Raw genomic sequence first — 14,129 nt, 5'->3', positions numbered from 1 at the left:
GAAATACTTATCCCTTGTGATGGAAAAATCAACATAGTCAAGCAGGATATGCTTGATGGTTATTCTTTCATCACACGGGATACAAAATGGAGGATCCTCACCCTTCAATAAATATTCGTGAGTATAGCTTGAATGGCCAATACGACATCGTCGCATGTTGTCCTCGTCAATTCTGGACTGACAACCCGAGTAGGTGTAGCCAATATTAAGTTTGATTTCATGTAACTTATTGATACTCACTTCGGTGTCCCACTTCTTCTGCATCAGATCTCTGATGAAACATCTAATGACAGGTTTATAATCACTGTATGGGACCAGAAGTGGTGTCACAGATTTGTTGAGTGCTGCCTTTGCAGCAGCATTAGCCAATGAGTTGCCAGTGATTCCAACATGGCTGGGCAACCAACAGAAAACGATGTCGTATTGGCCAGTAGCAAGGTCAGTATGTAGTTCAATGATGTAGAGTAAAATTGGATGTTGGCACGAATTATTTTGAATACCCTGAAGACAGGACAGAGAGTCTAAAAAAATAATGAACTTCTGATGTTTAGACTGTTATATATTCCAGAGCAGTTACAATTGGCTTTGATTCGGCTGTGAATATGAAAGAGTGATCAGGTAATCTGGTTGATAAAGTTCTGGATCCAACGATAGTGTCAGTGGCAACAGCATCATCATCCTTGGATCCATCTGTAAATATTGATTTGTAAGTACAGTAAACTACGGTTATAACGAACACGCTTATAACGAACTAACGGATATAACGAACTAACTTTTTAGTCCCGACTGTATGCTGTAGTTATGCTGTACATATGCTTATAACGAATTACGGTTATAACGAACTGAAATTAGTGGTCCCTTTGAGTTCGTTATAACCGTTGTTTACTGTATTGTTTGTATTTCGTAACTGATTATATTCCTGTTAATACTCTAATTGTTTTGTTTCTGATTTCTTTAGTTTGGCCAATGAGAGGTCTAATTGTGGCTTTACCAATTGCCAAGAGGGAGAGGAAAGCAGCCGGAAAGGAGATATAGATTCAAGTTCAATATTGGCAGCACAAATGAAAGGTTTAAGTCTTATTCCAAGAGGCGGAATAAGATATGATTTTTTTGTAGACAGATCTTCATAAAGGGGATTTAATACACAGTTGAAAGCAGGGTTTGACTCATTAGAATACAGTTTTGTGATATATTGTAGAGATAGTTTTATACGGCGTTGTTTCAGAGATGGCTCATCGGCATCATCTTCCCGAGGCAAGGGAGTTAACTGACTTTAAAAGTCCAGTTTCCACCCTTGCCGAACTAGGCTGGAATTCCTGGGCTCAATCGTTGCGCCACCAGTGGCTGTTACGAGTTAAATCCCTTCTATGCCTCTCCTATGGACCAATCAGATTCCACCTCTCGTATCGCTTGCATTTGCTTCAAACAAAATGGCGGCGCCTAATCAAGACGATATGATGGACAATCAAGATCTATATTGTGAGAAAACGGGTCTTACATCGCGAACTGCATCAAATCACATGAGCACCTTGATTAAAAACTTGAAAAGATTTGGAAAATATCTGTTGACAACGAGTTAGTGGTGCACATGCTGTGCAAATGCTGCAATCGACCGAAATCTGCATGACAGTTTACGAACCGGATTTCGATTTTGTTGCGCGATTTTGATTGGACTATGCGTAGACTCAAAATCTAACTCCATAATACCAACCTAGTTCGGCAAGGGTGGAAACTGGACTTTTATAGTCAGTTAACTCTCTTGCCTTGGGAAGATGATCGGCCTCAACGTACAGACTTGTCAATGGGTGAAGTTCGAAAAGATCCTAAGCAGAGCTGAGACCTTGATTGTGGATGGAATCATAACGTTTAAGATTGCTTTTGCAGGCTCCACCTGATGGTGGAGCTGTCATAAATCAGTCGCTATGACAACTAGATCAATGCTAGCCTAAGGTATCAAGATCCCATCTCCCAGACAAAAGATATGTCTACATAGTCTTTAAGATTGCCTTGAACTATTTTATTTAAGTCAATCTGTCATCACCTATATTAGAATAACATTCAGCAATTACTTCAATTTGGACTCATTAGACCCCATACAAGCTCGTCTATAATGAGACCATAATCTCTTTCCAAGCACCCAGTAAATATGTCAACAAGATTAGTGCCAACAGGATTAACAGGATTAAGTATTCACCTCTGTCTAGCCATTCATTAGCATAGGGCACAACCCATCGTGTATCAACCAATCATATTCCTTTTTATTGTTTAATTTTTTGTTAAATACATACTGAGGCAAAATGTTAGGCAGTTTGGGTTTGACGCTCATACCAAGCAGATCTCTCTCCCACAGCCCAGAGGGTTGTACCGACTCTCTGTGGCACCCTCAGCTATATTTTAAGATATTGTTCATTGTTAATTGTTCTTGTAAATAAAATTAGTCTCCTGTGACTCCGGCTCTTTGCTGACTAATTCCCCCAAGAAAACCAGCACGCCATTTGGAAGGTTTTGTTCATCCGAACAGAACCGAACGAACCATAATAATACCATAATAGAGCCATAATCGAGTTAAGAACGTATGAGTGATCTGTACAAGTGAAGAAGGGTTGACTGATCCCCTCTTTACTTGGAATTTGAAACAACTTTTAATAGATCTAGGGCCTTCAGGCATTTTGTTTTAAGATATTTAATTTGTGGTAAAAAGGTGAGATGGTAGTCGAAAATTATACCTCAAAATGTAGCTTCTTTTACAACTTTAATTGGTGTGCCTGCTAGATGTAAGTCAGGATCACTATGTGGTTTATATTTTCGACAGAAATGAATGCAATTTGTTTTTGATTTGGAAAATTTAAAGCCATTATGTTCTGACCAATCATCAATTTTATTGAGACAAAGCTGCAACTGTCTTTCAATCGTGTGCATATTTTTACCTCGACATGATAAATTAAAATCATCAACAAATAATGACCCATCAACAGAGTCAGCTAAAACCATAGATAGACTATTAATTTTTATACTGAACAACGTCACTGATAATATGCTACCTTGTTGGACACCTTGGTCTTGATCATAAATATCTGACAAGATTGAATCCATTCGAACCTGGAAATGCCTATTTGTTAAAAACTGTGATATAAAATTAGGCATATGTCCTCTCAATCCCATTACATAAAGATTTTTCACAATCCCATGTTTCCAGGTTGTATCATATGCCTTTTCTAAGTTGAAAAATATCGACACATCGTGTTGTTTTTAGCAATTATAGCATTATTCACAAATGTTTCCAATCTAACCAAATGGTCAACAGTTCTTCTATTTTTCCTAAAACCATATTGAATATTTGTTATAAGATTATTGGTTTCAAAGTACCATATTAATCTGTTGTTGACAATTCTTTCCATGGTCTTACAAACGCAGCTAGTAAGTGATATTGGCCTATAATTTGACGGATCAGTATGATCCTGACCAGGAATAGGTATAGGAATGATAACAGCATTCCGCCAAGATGAAGGGACATTTCCAGATGTTCATATATTGTCAAAAAGACTTAACAGTACTTCAAGACATGTGTCAGGTAAATGCTTTAGTAGCTGATCGGCTTTTAGAGTGCTTTTGAATAACGTTTCAAACAAAGACCAGTTGACCTTCGTAAAATTATATCATGACGAAGTTTGAACATCAGCTGGATGAACAGGTGAGAGTATTGTTGGAAAGTGATCACTTCCACACAGGTCATCATAAACTGACCATTCAAATTCATTATACAAGCTGGAATCTGTGAGTGCCAAATCAAGTGAAGAGTATGTACCAGTTGCAGGGTGTAAATAGGTGTGTGAATCATCATTCGAGATACATAAATCCTCACTTGAAATAAACTCTTCAAGGATTTTCCCCTTAGAGTTTGTATCTCTACCACCCCAGAGCGGGTTGTGACCATTTAAGTCGCCCATAATGATACATGTTTTAGGTAGTTGGTGATATAGTGAGTGAGTTGGGTTTAACGCCGCTTTTTACAGTTATATCGCGGCGTGTCAGCTTAATGTGGGAGGAAAGCCCGAAGTGATGCAGGTCTGTAACGTTTACCACTTCGGTGAAACCCATAAACACGGGTATGGTACTGACAAACCTAGAAACATAATCGGGGCGAACCGGGATTCGAACCCAAAATCATGGGTTTCTGGCGTGCCCAAGGGACGCAACTAACAAGGATAAGAACCCTTTGGGCGTGAGCTAAGAAATGAGTGACACTTTCAGAAATAAATATTTAAGATACCTTCTCAGGAATGAGAATTAGATTTATTTTTCACAAAATGCAGAGATAAGGCTAAAATGTGCCAAGTCTGATTTAGAGGTTCTCATACAATATTTTCTGATATTTAGACCAGGTCAAGTCCTTTGCCCGACGTTTTGTGTGGGTTTTGTTATGTAACCACGAACAAAGGAAAACATATTTACTAAGTCGTAACAGATTGTGTTTAATGAGCCACATTAATAACGTATTCCATGTGACTTAAATAATGTCTACATCGCGCTCCAAATAGTGTAAATCTCGAAGCACTGAGCACTCGGACATGGACATTTCTGGCGTGGACACTGTCATAAATTAATGTTCATGAGAGCATATGGGATTTATTAAATGAGGCGGTAGGTGGTAACAAATATTACCTACATGACTTGTTTGTTTAACGACTCCGCAATACACCAGCTTTGTGTCAGAGGACTGTGTACAATCTCGAGTCTGGACCAGACAATCCAGTGATCGTCACCATGAACATCTATCTACGCAAATCGGATATGACACGCAACCCGTGAAGATCCAGATGAGAATGGGTGTTCAGCAACCCTTGCTTGCCGAAAGAGGCGACTATGCTTGTCGTAAGTTGAATCTAAATGAATCGTGCCAGTCATCGTATCACAATCGTGTTAATCGATACTCATGATGTCAATCACTGGATTGTCTGGTCAAGACTCGATTATTTACAGACCGCCGTCATGTGGATGGAACGTTAACATTGCTGAGTGCGGCGTTAGACAACAAACAAATAAACATGACACGCAATCAACCAAGCCCCATTACCTGATCTATTTAGCCGCCTTTTACGACAAGCATGGGTTGCTGGGGACTTATTAAACTTTCCAGAATCCAAACAGATTTTGAGGAACGTAATATGTTTAGGACATTAAACCTGCTAGATCGAGATGGAACCTGCCATGTACCTTGTGTCTAACAAACTACAGACACGGATTGTGTGTATCAATTCCATATACAAGCCTCAATTGTTTATTGTTGCTAGGCAGTGAGGACCATTTGCATTAACGTCACAAACACATTCCATACACCACCAACAGTTTAATGATAACAGACAGCATATATAACATTGTGGATTCATTAACAAATTAATACATACAACAATCAAATTGTTTGCGAAATTACTATATTGACGTCCACTCCCAATCAAATATAGCTTTGTTATCATAGCCTCAATACGAGCTTGCTTTTTATAAATCGTTCAGGTCCCATACACATCGCAGAAATCGTTTTACGCATATTGTTCAAGTAAGACCATTAGCCGCCTGTACTTGTCAAACGTGTCATATTAGTTCTGCTGTTTACATTCCCAGACTGACCACAATCTGATCGACTTTGGATTAATCTATTGTACCTCGTACCCAGTTCTAATACAAAAGGTGCAGCGAATATGAACAGCCACCTCATGGCCGTCATCGGTATAACTTTCCCTTTGTATGACGAACGACCGCCGTCAATTCTGGATGCACTGTCAGTTATCTGTTGAAGTGAGATTCAAAACGGTAGTGAAATAGAATGAAATATGAATAGCTCTTCCATTGAATCTTGAATGTGTGAAGTGAAGATGAGAGAGTTGTGATCGTCTGTGGGACACCAGCGGGCAGTCGGCTACCCGTGACAGTGAGTATATAAGACCTATTCCGTAGTTTTTGTCAATTATTATTATTATTATTATTATTATGTTGTCATATAGTTATCATTAAAGAAACTTCTGAAACAGAAAATAGACCTTCTTCTCTGTGATAGTCTTCATAAAAGAAATGTGTTTGAAGCTTACTGACTGGCGTTTCTTTCACACGACAGTCAAAACAGGCAATCAAAGACTTACATTTACCAAGATTATAGTGCACCAACTTCACCCATGGTGATTCGGAAATAGAATTGGTTCCCAGATCCTATGTTTGTCATAAGAAGCGGCTAACTTAAGGTTGGGAACTTTGGACTGCTGTTGACTTCGTGTTGACTGCGTGTTGACTGCGTGTTGACTGCTGTTGAAATCTGGACTAAACAGTCATTTTTGTCTGAAACATCTCATAGGATCACTTCTTGAAGACCAAATCGAACTCTGATAGATTCAAGCAAAGCGAGATTCTATAAAGTCATTCAGGATAACATTGGATTGGAAACGTTTTGTTAACTTACCCACAATGGGCGGTGGGGTAGCCCAAGCCCGGGTGGGTACAATGTGTGGAGCCCATTTTCATGTGTTCCCCGCCGTGATATTGCTTGAATATTGCTAAAAGCGGCGTAAACCCATGCTCATTCACTCTTTTTTAACTTACCCACAAACTCTACATATCTTTGTTATAGTTTAGAACATAATGTAATTATTTATCAATCGAATGTTGGAAACATGAAATTTTAATTTAAACATTTTAATTCAACCAGACAGCTTTACATGGCAATAAGCTTTACTGACCATCCGTCAGTGTATGTAGGGTTTCCCATATGAAAATCATATTTATCTCAAACTCCAAACTCGCCACGTATAATTGTAAAATAGGAATGGATACGTTCAATTAAATATTCCGGTCGTCATTATAACTTTGATATGTAAATCCTCAACATGATATGTACATATAACATTGAGAGTAAGAAAGCTATCTTCTGTTCTGACAGCCATGCAAACAAGAATACGCACCCAGAAACTTCCAGAACGATCAAATCTGCCATGTTCATGTAGCCAAGGGCAGATAACTCTAGTTCAAATCGATTCTGAAGAGCTGTTAGCTGTTGTTCAAACCTGGCCACGACAGCACTTGATACGTGTAGTTACATCATTTGCTGTACCATAGATATATTTAGGACAGTTTCTACTGCCACTAAAATTATTTACGTATAACTAAACATAACAGAGAATATTAAAGTGAAAATGTGTTAGAAGTATGAGGTCACACATGTATAAGAACCCAAGAATACTTTCAAAGAGGCTGCTCGTGTTTAAACGGACCGTTACACAAATATGTACCTAGCCTGTCGGTCAAAAATGATTATACACTTGGAAATTGGATTTGACCAAAACATTATACTAGACATCTATGATACCCGTATCAAACACATCACTATCGACTAACTATTTATTGTTTGTTTCATATCTAGTCACCATCAAACAAGGGGGTATACTTTCTTTTTCCCGGTAGTTTACAGTTAGGATAAACGATATTAGTAGTTTGACAGTTGAACCTCCAGCACTGATACTTGGACAATAACTTACTGTGGGATCGAGGAAAAACCGGGCATCTAACGGCGCACCGTACCAATTGTTCGAGTACAGATGAGGTGGCATAGTATTCCCCAAGAAAATAAAACAAACTATGGCCTGTAGACCAGTCTTTTCGCGAAAAGAATGTGCATTTTGTCTTAAAAGCGTGAAATTACAACAGTTGTAGGTTATACCATTCCAAATATTTTCAAATATGGTTCCACTCAAACAAACAAATATGGCTGCCAAATCCAATATGAAATTCGAATATACCTCTTGTACACATGACCCACAACCTAAATATATTACTAAAAAACACATTTTGGTATGTCTGTTTTGTTTGTTTGTGTGTTTGTTGTTTAACGCCGCACTCAGCAATATTCCGGCTATATGACGGCGGTCTGTAAATAATCGAGTCTGGATTAGACATTCCAGTGATTGACACCATAAGCATCGATCCACACAATTGGGATCGATGACATGCATCAACCAAGTCAGCGAGCCTGACCACCCCATCCCGTTAGTCGCCTCTTACGACAAGCATAGTCGCCTTTTAGGGCAAGCATGGGTTGCTGAAGACCTATTCTACCCCGGATCTTCACGAGTCTTTTGGAATGTATTTACCCAACAATGCATGTGTTAAATACATAACAGTATCTTAATACACTATTCATCTTGATGTAAACGTCTGAGACCTGCATCACTTTACTCCCACATTGACGCACCGTGTTATAACTGGAATAATGTTAAAAGCGGCGTTAAACTAAACTCACTCACTCTGATCACTGATCTGGAAATTTAGAGTGGGCGTCACTTTAATTTACCTTGAAATTTAAGACAATGTGAACTTTCCAACTTAACTGGGTGTCCAGCATACGTCAAGTTAAGACAATAATAAATTAACGCATTACAATAATAATTCATTCCTCAATATGTATTATATTACCCATAAACGTAGCCAAGTCGAATGAAATAAGTTTCCGACGCTTTAACATTTGCAATGATGATTTTTTATGTTGAAGGTAAATGACGTCACATTGACCATTTGAGGCTACCCATTGCTTCTGACGTCACCTTACGTAATCAGAACAATAATGTTGTTGTTTGTTGTTTAACGCCGAACCAGCATAGTTTCCAGTTTTATATCGTAATCAGAACAATAATGGTGTTGTTTGTTGTTTAACGCCGAACCAGCAAAGTTTCCAGTTTTATATCGGCAGTTGGTAAATGACTGAATCTGGACCAGACAATCAAGTGATTGACATCACGAGCACCGATCTACGCAATTGGGAAACGATGACATGCATCAACCAAGTCAGCTGGTCTTACCTCCCAATCCCGTTAGTTTGAAATTTTAAAGATGTATTGCCAACACGTGTTTATCACAGTATTTTGTATACTATATCTATATTGATAGCGACAGTAAATGATTTGTTTTACAAAATCACTTTTGGCTGGCGCGGAATAACCAGAATAAATAATCAGAATTTAGAAACTTTGACACCCAAAGAGCAGATATCATATTCATCTGTAAATGTTCATGAATAATAGTTTCAATGGATCCATGCCTTCAACCTGTGTCTTCCTCAAGTTCAGCAATGTTTATACGTCTATCGGACAGTGTAAGTTTCTCCTTAATTGAATCTTAATTGATGGAAGTTGAGGGACGTCCAGACCTAGAGTCCCCATCAAGGCTTGTTCTCCCGGTCTTAAACATAGCTGCCCAATGCAACGTTTAACAGTGGAATAGGTAGGGCACTTATCCTCATACACTTGTGATGTGCGGTCATGAATTTCTTGGGGAGTACCTTTCTCTAAAGTCAAAAACTTGATGACTGCTCGGTACTCGTTCTTTTCCATTTCTGTGTCCATTTGGACACCTGTCACGTTCAACTAGCTGTCAAAAATATACAAACGACCTCAACAGGCCAATACACTTTCAATGAACTGCTCAAACAATGTACTACATTGACTAGTTCACTTTGTTTAAGGCCCATAGTTGAAAATTAGTCAGGCTTAGAACTTTTGGACCAGCCCCCTATTAACCCTTGGCATAAGGACCGTGAAGATCCGGGGTAGAATAGGTCTTCAGCAACACATGCTTGTCGTGAAGATCCGGGGTAGAATAGGTCTTCAGCAACACATGCTTGTCGTGAAAGGTGACTATGCTTGTCGTCAGAGGTGACTAACGTGATCGGTTGGCCATGTCAGGCTCGCTGACTTGCTTGATGCATGTCATCGTATCCCAATTGCGTGGATTAATGCTCATTATATCGATCACTGGATTGTCTGGTCCAGATTCGATTATTTAAAGACTGCCATCATTTAGCTGGAATATTGCTGAATGCGGCGTTAAACAAAGAACAAAGAAAGATAAATACAGCAGTTGAAAGCGCAGAAGTTGCATGTTGATCTATGTGCGTTACTTAGTGAAAGTGCCAGTTTATTATATGACTTGGAACGTGTCTAGTCGGGATGTTTCAGTTGACACTGCTACTAGCTCATCAACTACTGCCAGAACTCCATTAATGGTGTGGGTGACTCATAGTCTCTGCGACAGGAGATTACTGAATATCTTGCTTCGAGCAAATATATTGTCAATAGTAGTAATAGAAAAGTTAGTTCTCAATCAATTCCACAAGTAATCAATACTCGTCGCCAAACAAATAAAACACTTTCAAACAAAGTAGTCTACAAATTGATTATTGATCTTCAGCGAATTTCACGAACATATTACGTTCCTCAACACCTTAGATCCATCAGCGTTATGAGAACTAACTGTGTACAGCCAATAAAGAGTCAATAAAGATTTCATGTCGGCCCGTCTGATATACTCGGGACGGGCGGGGGAGATTTTGAACAAAATGATAACATATTCCCAATAATCCTGAAAATATATCATCAACGTTATTGAGTACTCGGAATGATCGTTCTCATTTCGAACACCCATGTTGTGTAACAAAATAATTGTCCAAAAATGTTATGTGAGACATCTTAAACAAAAGATATTTGACAAATATGCTGTGTTTACTTAGAACGTAATTCGTCCAAACCCCACATCGATATAATACCTGATTCGATTACATACACTTTAGTGTATTTCATTCGGGGCCACACTCGTGTCATTCCGGAACAATCCGAATATAGACTCGTGTCCTTCTCGAAGGATTTCATATTGGCGTATGAACATCAGAACAACTTCAAATAAGAACGATAACTTTATATTTTAACTCATTGTGTAATAATCGTTATGGTAACACTTTTACAAAGACAATGTAAAGCAATGTTAAAATTATTTGTTAAAAAAGATAAACTAACTTCATTATTCTCAGCTGTTCATCCTTTAATTCCAAATGTTTGTTTCTGAATATGATTAAAAAATATATGTACAAAAGCATTACAGTGAAACATTCTTTAATATTCTCTGACTGACAGTAATGCTATAATTAGTAGTGATTACTTATTTTTAAAAGTTATTAGTTTTACATTGCAATGAGTGACAAAGGGTTGATATAATATAAGAAGAACAAGAACTATTGACGAGTTTCATAATATTGGTATTACACGGGAGTTTAGTAATTTATTTGTTACCTGCCGTTTATATAATTATTGTCTACTTCAGTTTGAAAGTTAAGAAAAGTGCTTTTTTCATTGCAGTGAGCATAAAAGTTGATATTTCACTGTAGTGAACATGACACTTTGACGGAACTATTGTCATATAAGAGTTACCTCCCCTCAAATTGCCTCACTTCAATATTGTACCCCCGGTAAATGTCTTGCACGTACACAAACTGATGACGTCCGTTTTACGTTAGTTCCGAACTGACAAGGCAAAGTAATGACAGATGGTCATTTATGAAGTTAATATCACTTCTTGTTATTCTCTGGAAAATGTTTCGTTATAAACTGTAAATTTCTCATTTAACTCTTCAATCGATACTGTTAGTTTCCCAAAAGCGCCATTTTTATCACCTGACCAATGTGTATTCTTTCTCTTCCAACACCAGTCTCGTTGTTTTAAAGAATAGTCTTTTCTTATTGTAGGATAAGAATGTTTTTTACGCAAAATATTTTTGTATACTTACAGTTACAAGTTTTAAGAATTTGTAAACACGAAACCACTTTTTAAGTCGCAAATACAAGGGGTAGTAACCCGTCCCTGTGTGTTAGGTAGGGAGAATTCACGTTTCAAGGTTTTAAATTTGTAATGAAATAATTTAATTTTCCTGTAGACAACTATAGAAAATGTATATGATAAATAGGATATTCCATATGTTTCGTGAAATATCATGTTTGTCTCTTTCTCGTGACGGGTGAAATGGAGTTATTTTCACTCGTGGCTACGCCACTCGTAAAAATATCTCCTTTCCACCCGTCACTCAATGGGAGAAACATGGTATTTCACTTGTCATACTGGAACTACTTCTCCGCAAATTGTCTCCCTTTATCGTAAGTGTCTGGCCCGTACACAAACTGTTGACTTCCTTTTTTTTCGCTCATTGACAAGGCAAAATAATGATAGATGGTCATTTATTAAGTTAATATCGTTTCTTGCCGTTTGTTATTCTCTTGCAAATGTTTCGTTATAAACTATAAATTTCTCATTTAGCTCGTCAATCGAGACTCTTCGTTTTGCAAGCGCCACTTTTGTTATTTTACCACCGTGTATTCTTTCGCTTCCAACACCGTCTCGTAGTTTTCAAGAATTGTTGGTTAATTGTGTATATAATCATCTTCAAATATATGATAAAGAATTTTGATGACCCCAAATATTTTTCAAAATATGATTCTGCAAACTCGGAAATACTTTTGAAGTCGCAATTACATGTGGGGTTGAAACGTCCGTCTGTGTTAGGTAGGGAGACATGACGTAGCAAGGCTTTCATTTGTGCTGAAAAATAAACTTCCGGTAGACAGCCACACAAAAATTTAATTTCACTGTTGCGTGTGAATAGCCAGACAACTATATGATCCTGCTTACTCCAATTGGGTTTAACAGAATAATACTTCAAACACGTCAAACGTTGATACTTATTAATTTAATACCATACAACGGCCCGCCTTCAGAATTCAGGGGTCCGTTCCATAAAGTGATCGTAGCGCTAAAGGTATCGTAACTCCCATACTTATACATAGACTTACGGCTGTCGTGGCGCTACAATCGCCTTGTGGATGACATGTGACGACTCATAGCAACACTGTTGCTGGGGGCATCGAGTGCAATAAGTTCATCTCAGTGATCTATCATCTCTCCACGCAATGCCATTGAAAATGCCCAGTGATGTTGGGAGTTTTCAATATTTGTTAGCGAAACTTGTTCCCGCAGTACATAAGCACGTGATTTGGTATTACACAATGTGTAATATAGCGGTGATCTCCACCCGGGCGAGTAGTAAGTGTAAATATTTAACTGTTACAGCATTGGATTACGACGCTACCGCTGGCAGTGTTGTATAGCGGATGATAACTTCCAAAACACCGTAAATGAAATATTTCTATATCAAAGGGTTGTGTAAATATTTAATTGTGTGATAAGATTGAATTACGGCGCTACCGCAGGCAGTGTTGTACAGAGGATTATAACTTCCAATGCACCGTAAATGAAACATTTCTATATCAGTTATTGATTCATACCGTGTTTGTTTCTGATCAATAGTGTCACTGTTTACTTTTCAGATTTGTTCAAACTAAGGATGAAGATGGCCTACCTCCTACATCTGACTTTGGCGATTCTTCTCCTTGGTAGGATATTTGATACATTTCTCCTTCTGATATCACAAACGTCTAATATATCGAACACGATGTCGTAAAACAAGGATGTTCAAAGTGTTCCTACAGAGTGAGTGAGGGAGTTGGGTTTAACGCCGATTGGAACAGCGTTCCAGTTATAGCTCGGCGTGTCAGCTAGTGTAGGAGAACGCCCGAAGTGATGCAAGTGGAAGACGTTAACCACTTTGGTGAAACACACGAACACGGGTTGTGATTGTTCCTACAGGAGTGCTATCTACCTTACGTGATCTTGTGAATAGTGTTTCTTTGGGTCGTTGTTTAACGCCGTACTCAGCAATGTGCCTGCTACATGACGACAAAGCAGGTTTTGATATAATGAACAACGAACCGAGTAACGATGTCCCGCTATATCCATGAAGTCCACTCGTTCGACCGGGCCATCTCCGTGGTCTCGTGGATAGTGTCTGCCCGGAGAACCGCGGCGTGGTATCTCATATCACTGGGCTAGTAGCCTAGTACTATAAAGCCGGCATTAGACCGGGCTGTTGCAAGCGGCTAAGGGCTTAGTCACACTTTCAGGATTTTCACTGCCGTCCTGGAAAGGACCATTCCCGATAAAAAAATGTCAAAAGTTTGATCAAGATCCTGTGATTCGTAGCGGGAAATTCACAAATTTATAAAAAACATTTATCTTATCACGACAACAATCAGATATTGTTCAGGAAGTATCCCGATTCTCCCGTTCTCAATCCGAATCTGATCCGATTTGTATCATCTGCATGGTAAAAAACGACCGAATCTGTCCCGATAGCTTCCCGATTCTCCCGAATGCGATCCGACAGAGGTCAGACAGTGACCGGACAGTGAACCGACAAAGACTGTTCGCATTCG

The 14,129-nt window shown here is 38.6% G+C and overlaps 1 protein-coding gene across 1 annotated transcript in view; it reads left to right on the top strand.

The window, feature by feature from the left end:
• Positions 1-5,584: 5,584 nt before the first annotated feature.
• Positions 5,585-14,129, top strand: part of LOC124149034 (acetylcholine receptor subunit beta-like 1) — a 30,433-nt gene continuing 21,888 nt past the window's right edge. The window contains exons 1-2 of the mRNA XM_046520365.2: positions 5,585-5,926; positions 13,185-13,250. Of these exons, the coding sequence (XP_046376321.2) occupies positions 13,202-13,250 (49 nt within the window). The 5' untranslated portion in view covers positions 5,585-5,926; positions 13,185-13,201. The remainder of the gene's footprint in view (positions 5,927-13,184; positions 13,251-14,129) is intronic.

The sequence above is a fragment of the Haliotis rufescens genome, unplaced genomic scaffold (genome assembly GCF_023055435.1).
Source record: "Haliotis rufescens isolate VD_foot unplaced genomic scaffold, xgHalRufe1.0.p SCAF_8, whole genome shotgun sequence".
NCBI lineage: Eukaryota > Metazoa > Mollusca > Gastropoda > Lepetellida > Haliotidae > Haliotis > Haliotis rufescens.
The sequence above is the reverse complement of the archived record's forward strand: the minus strand, read 5'-3'. Positions and strand labels throughout refer to the sequence as shown.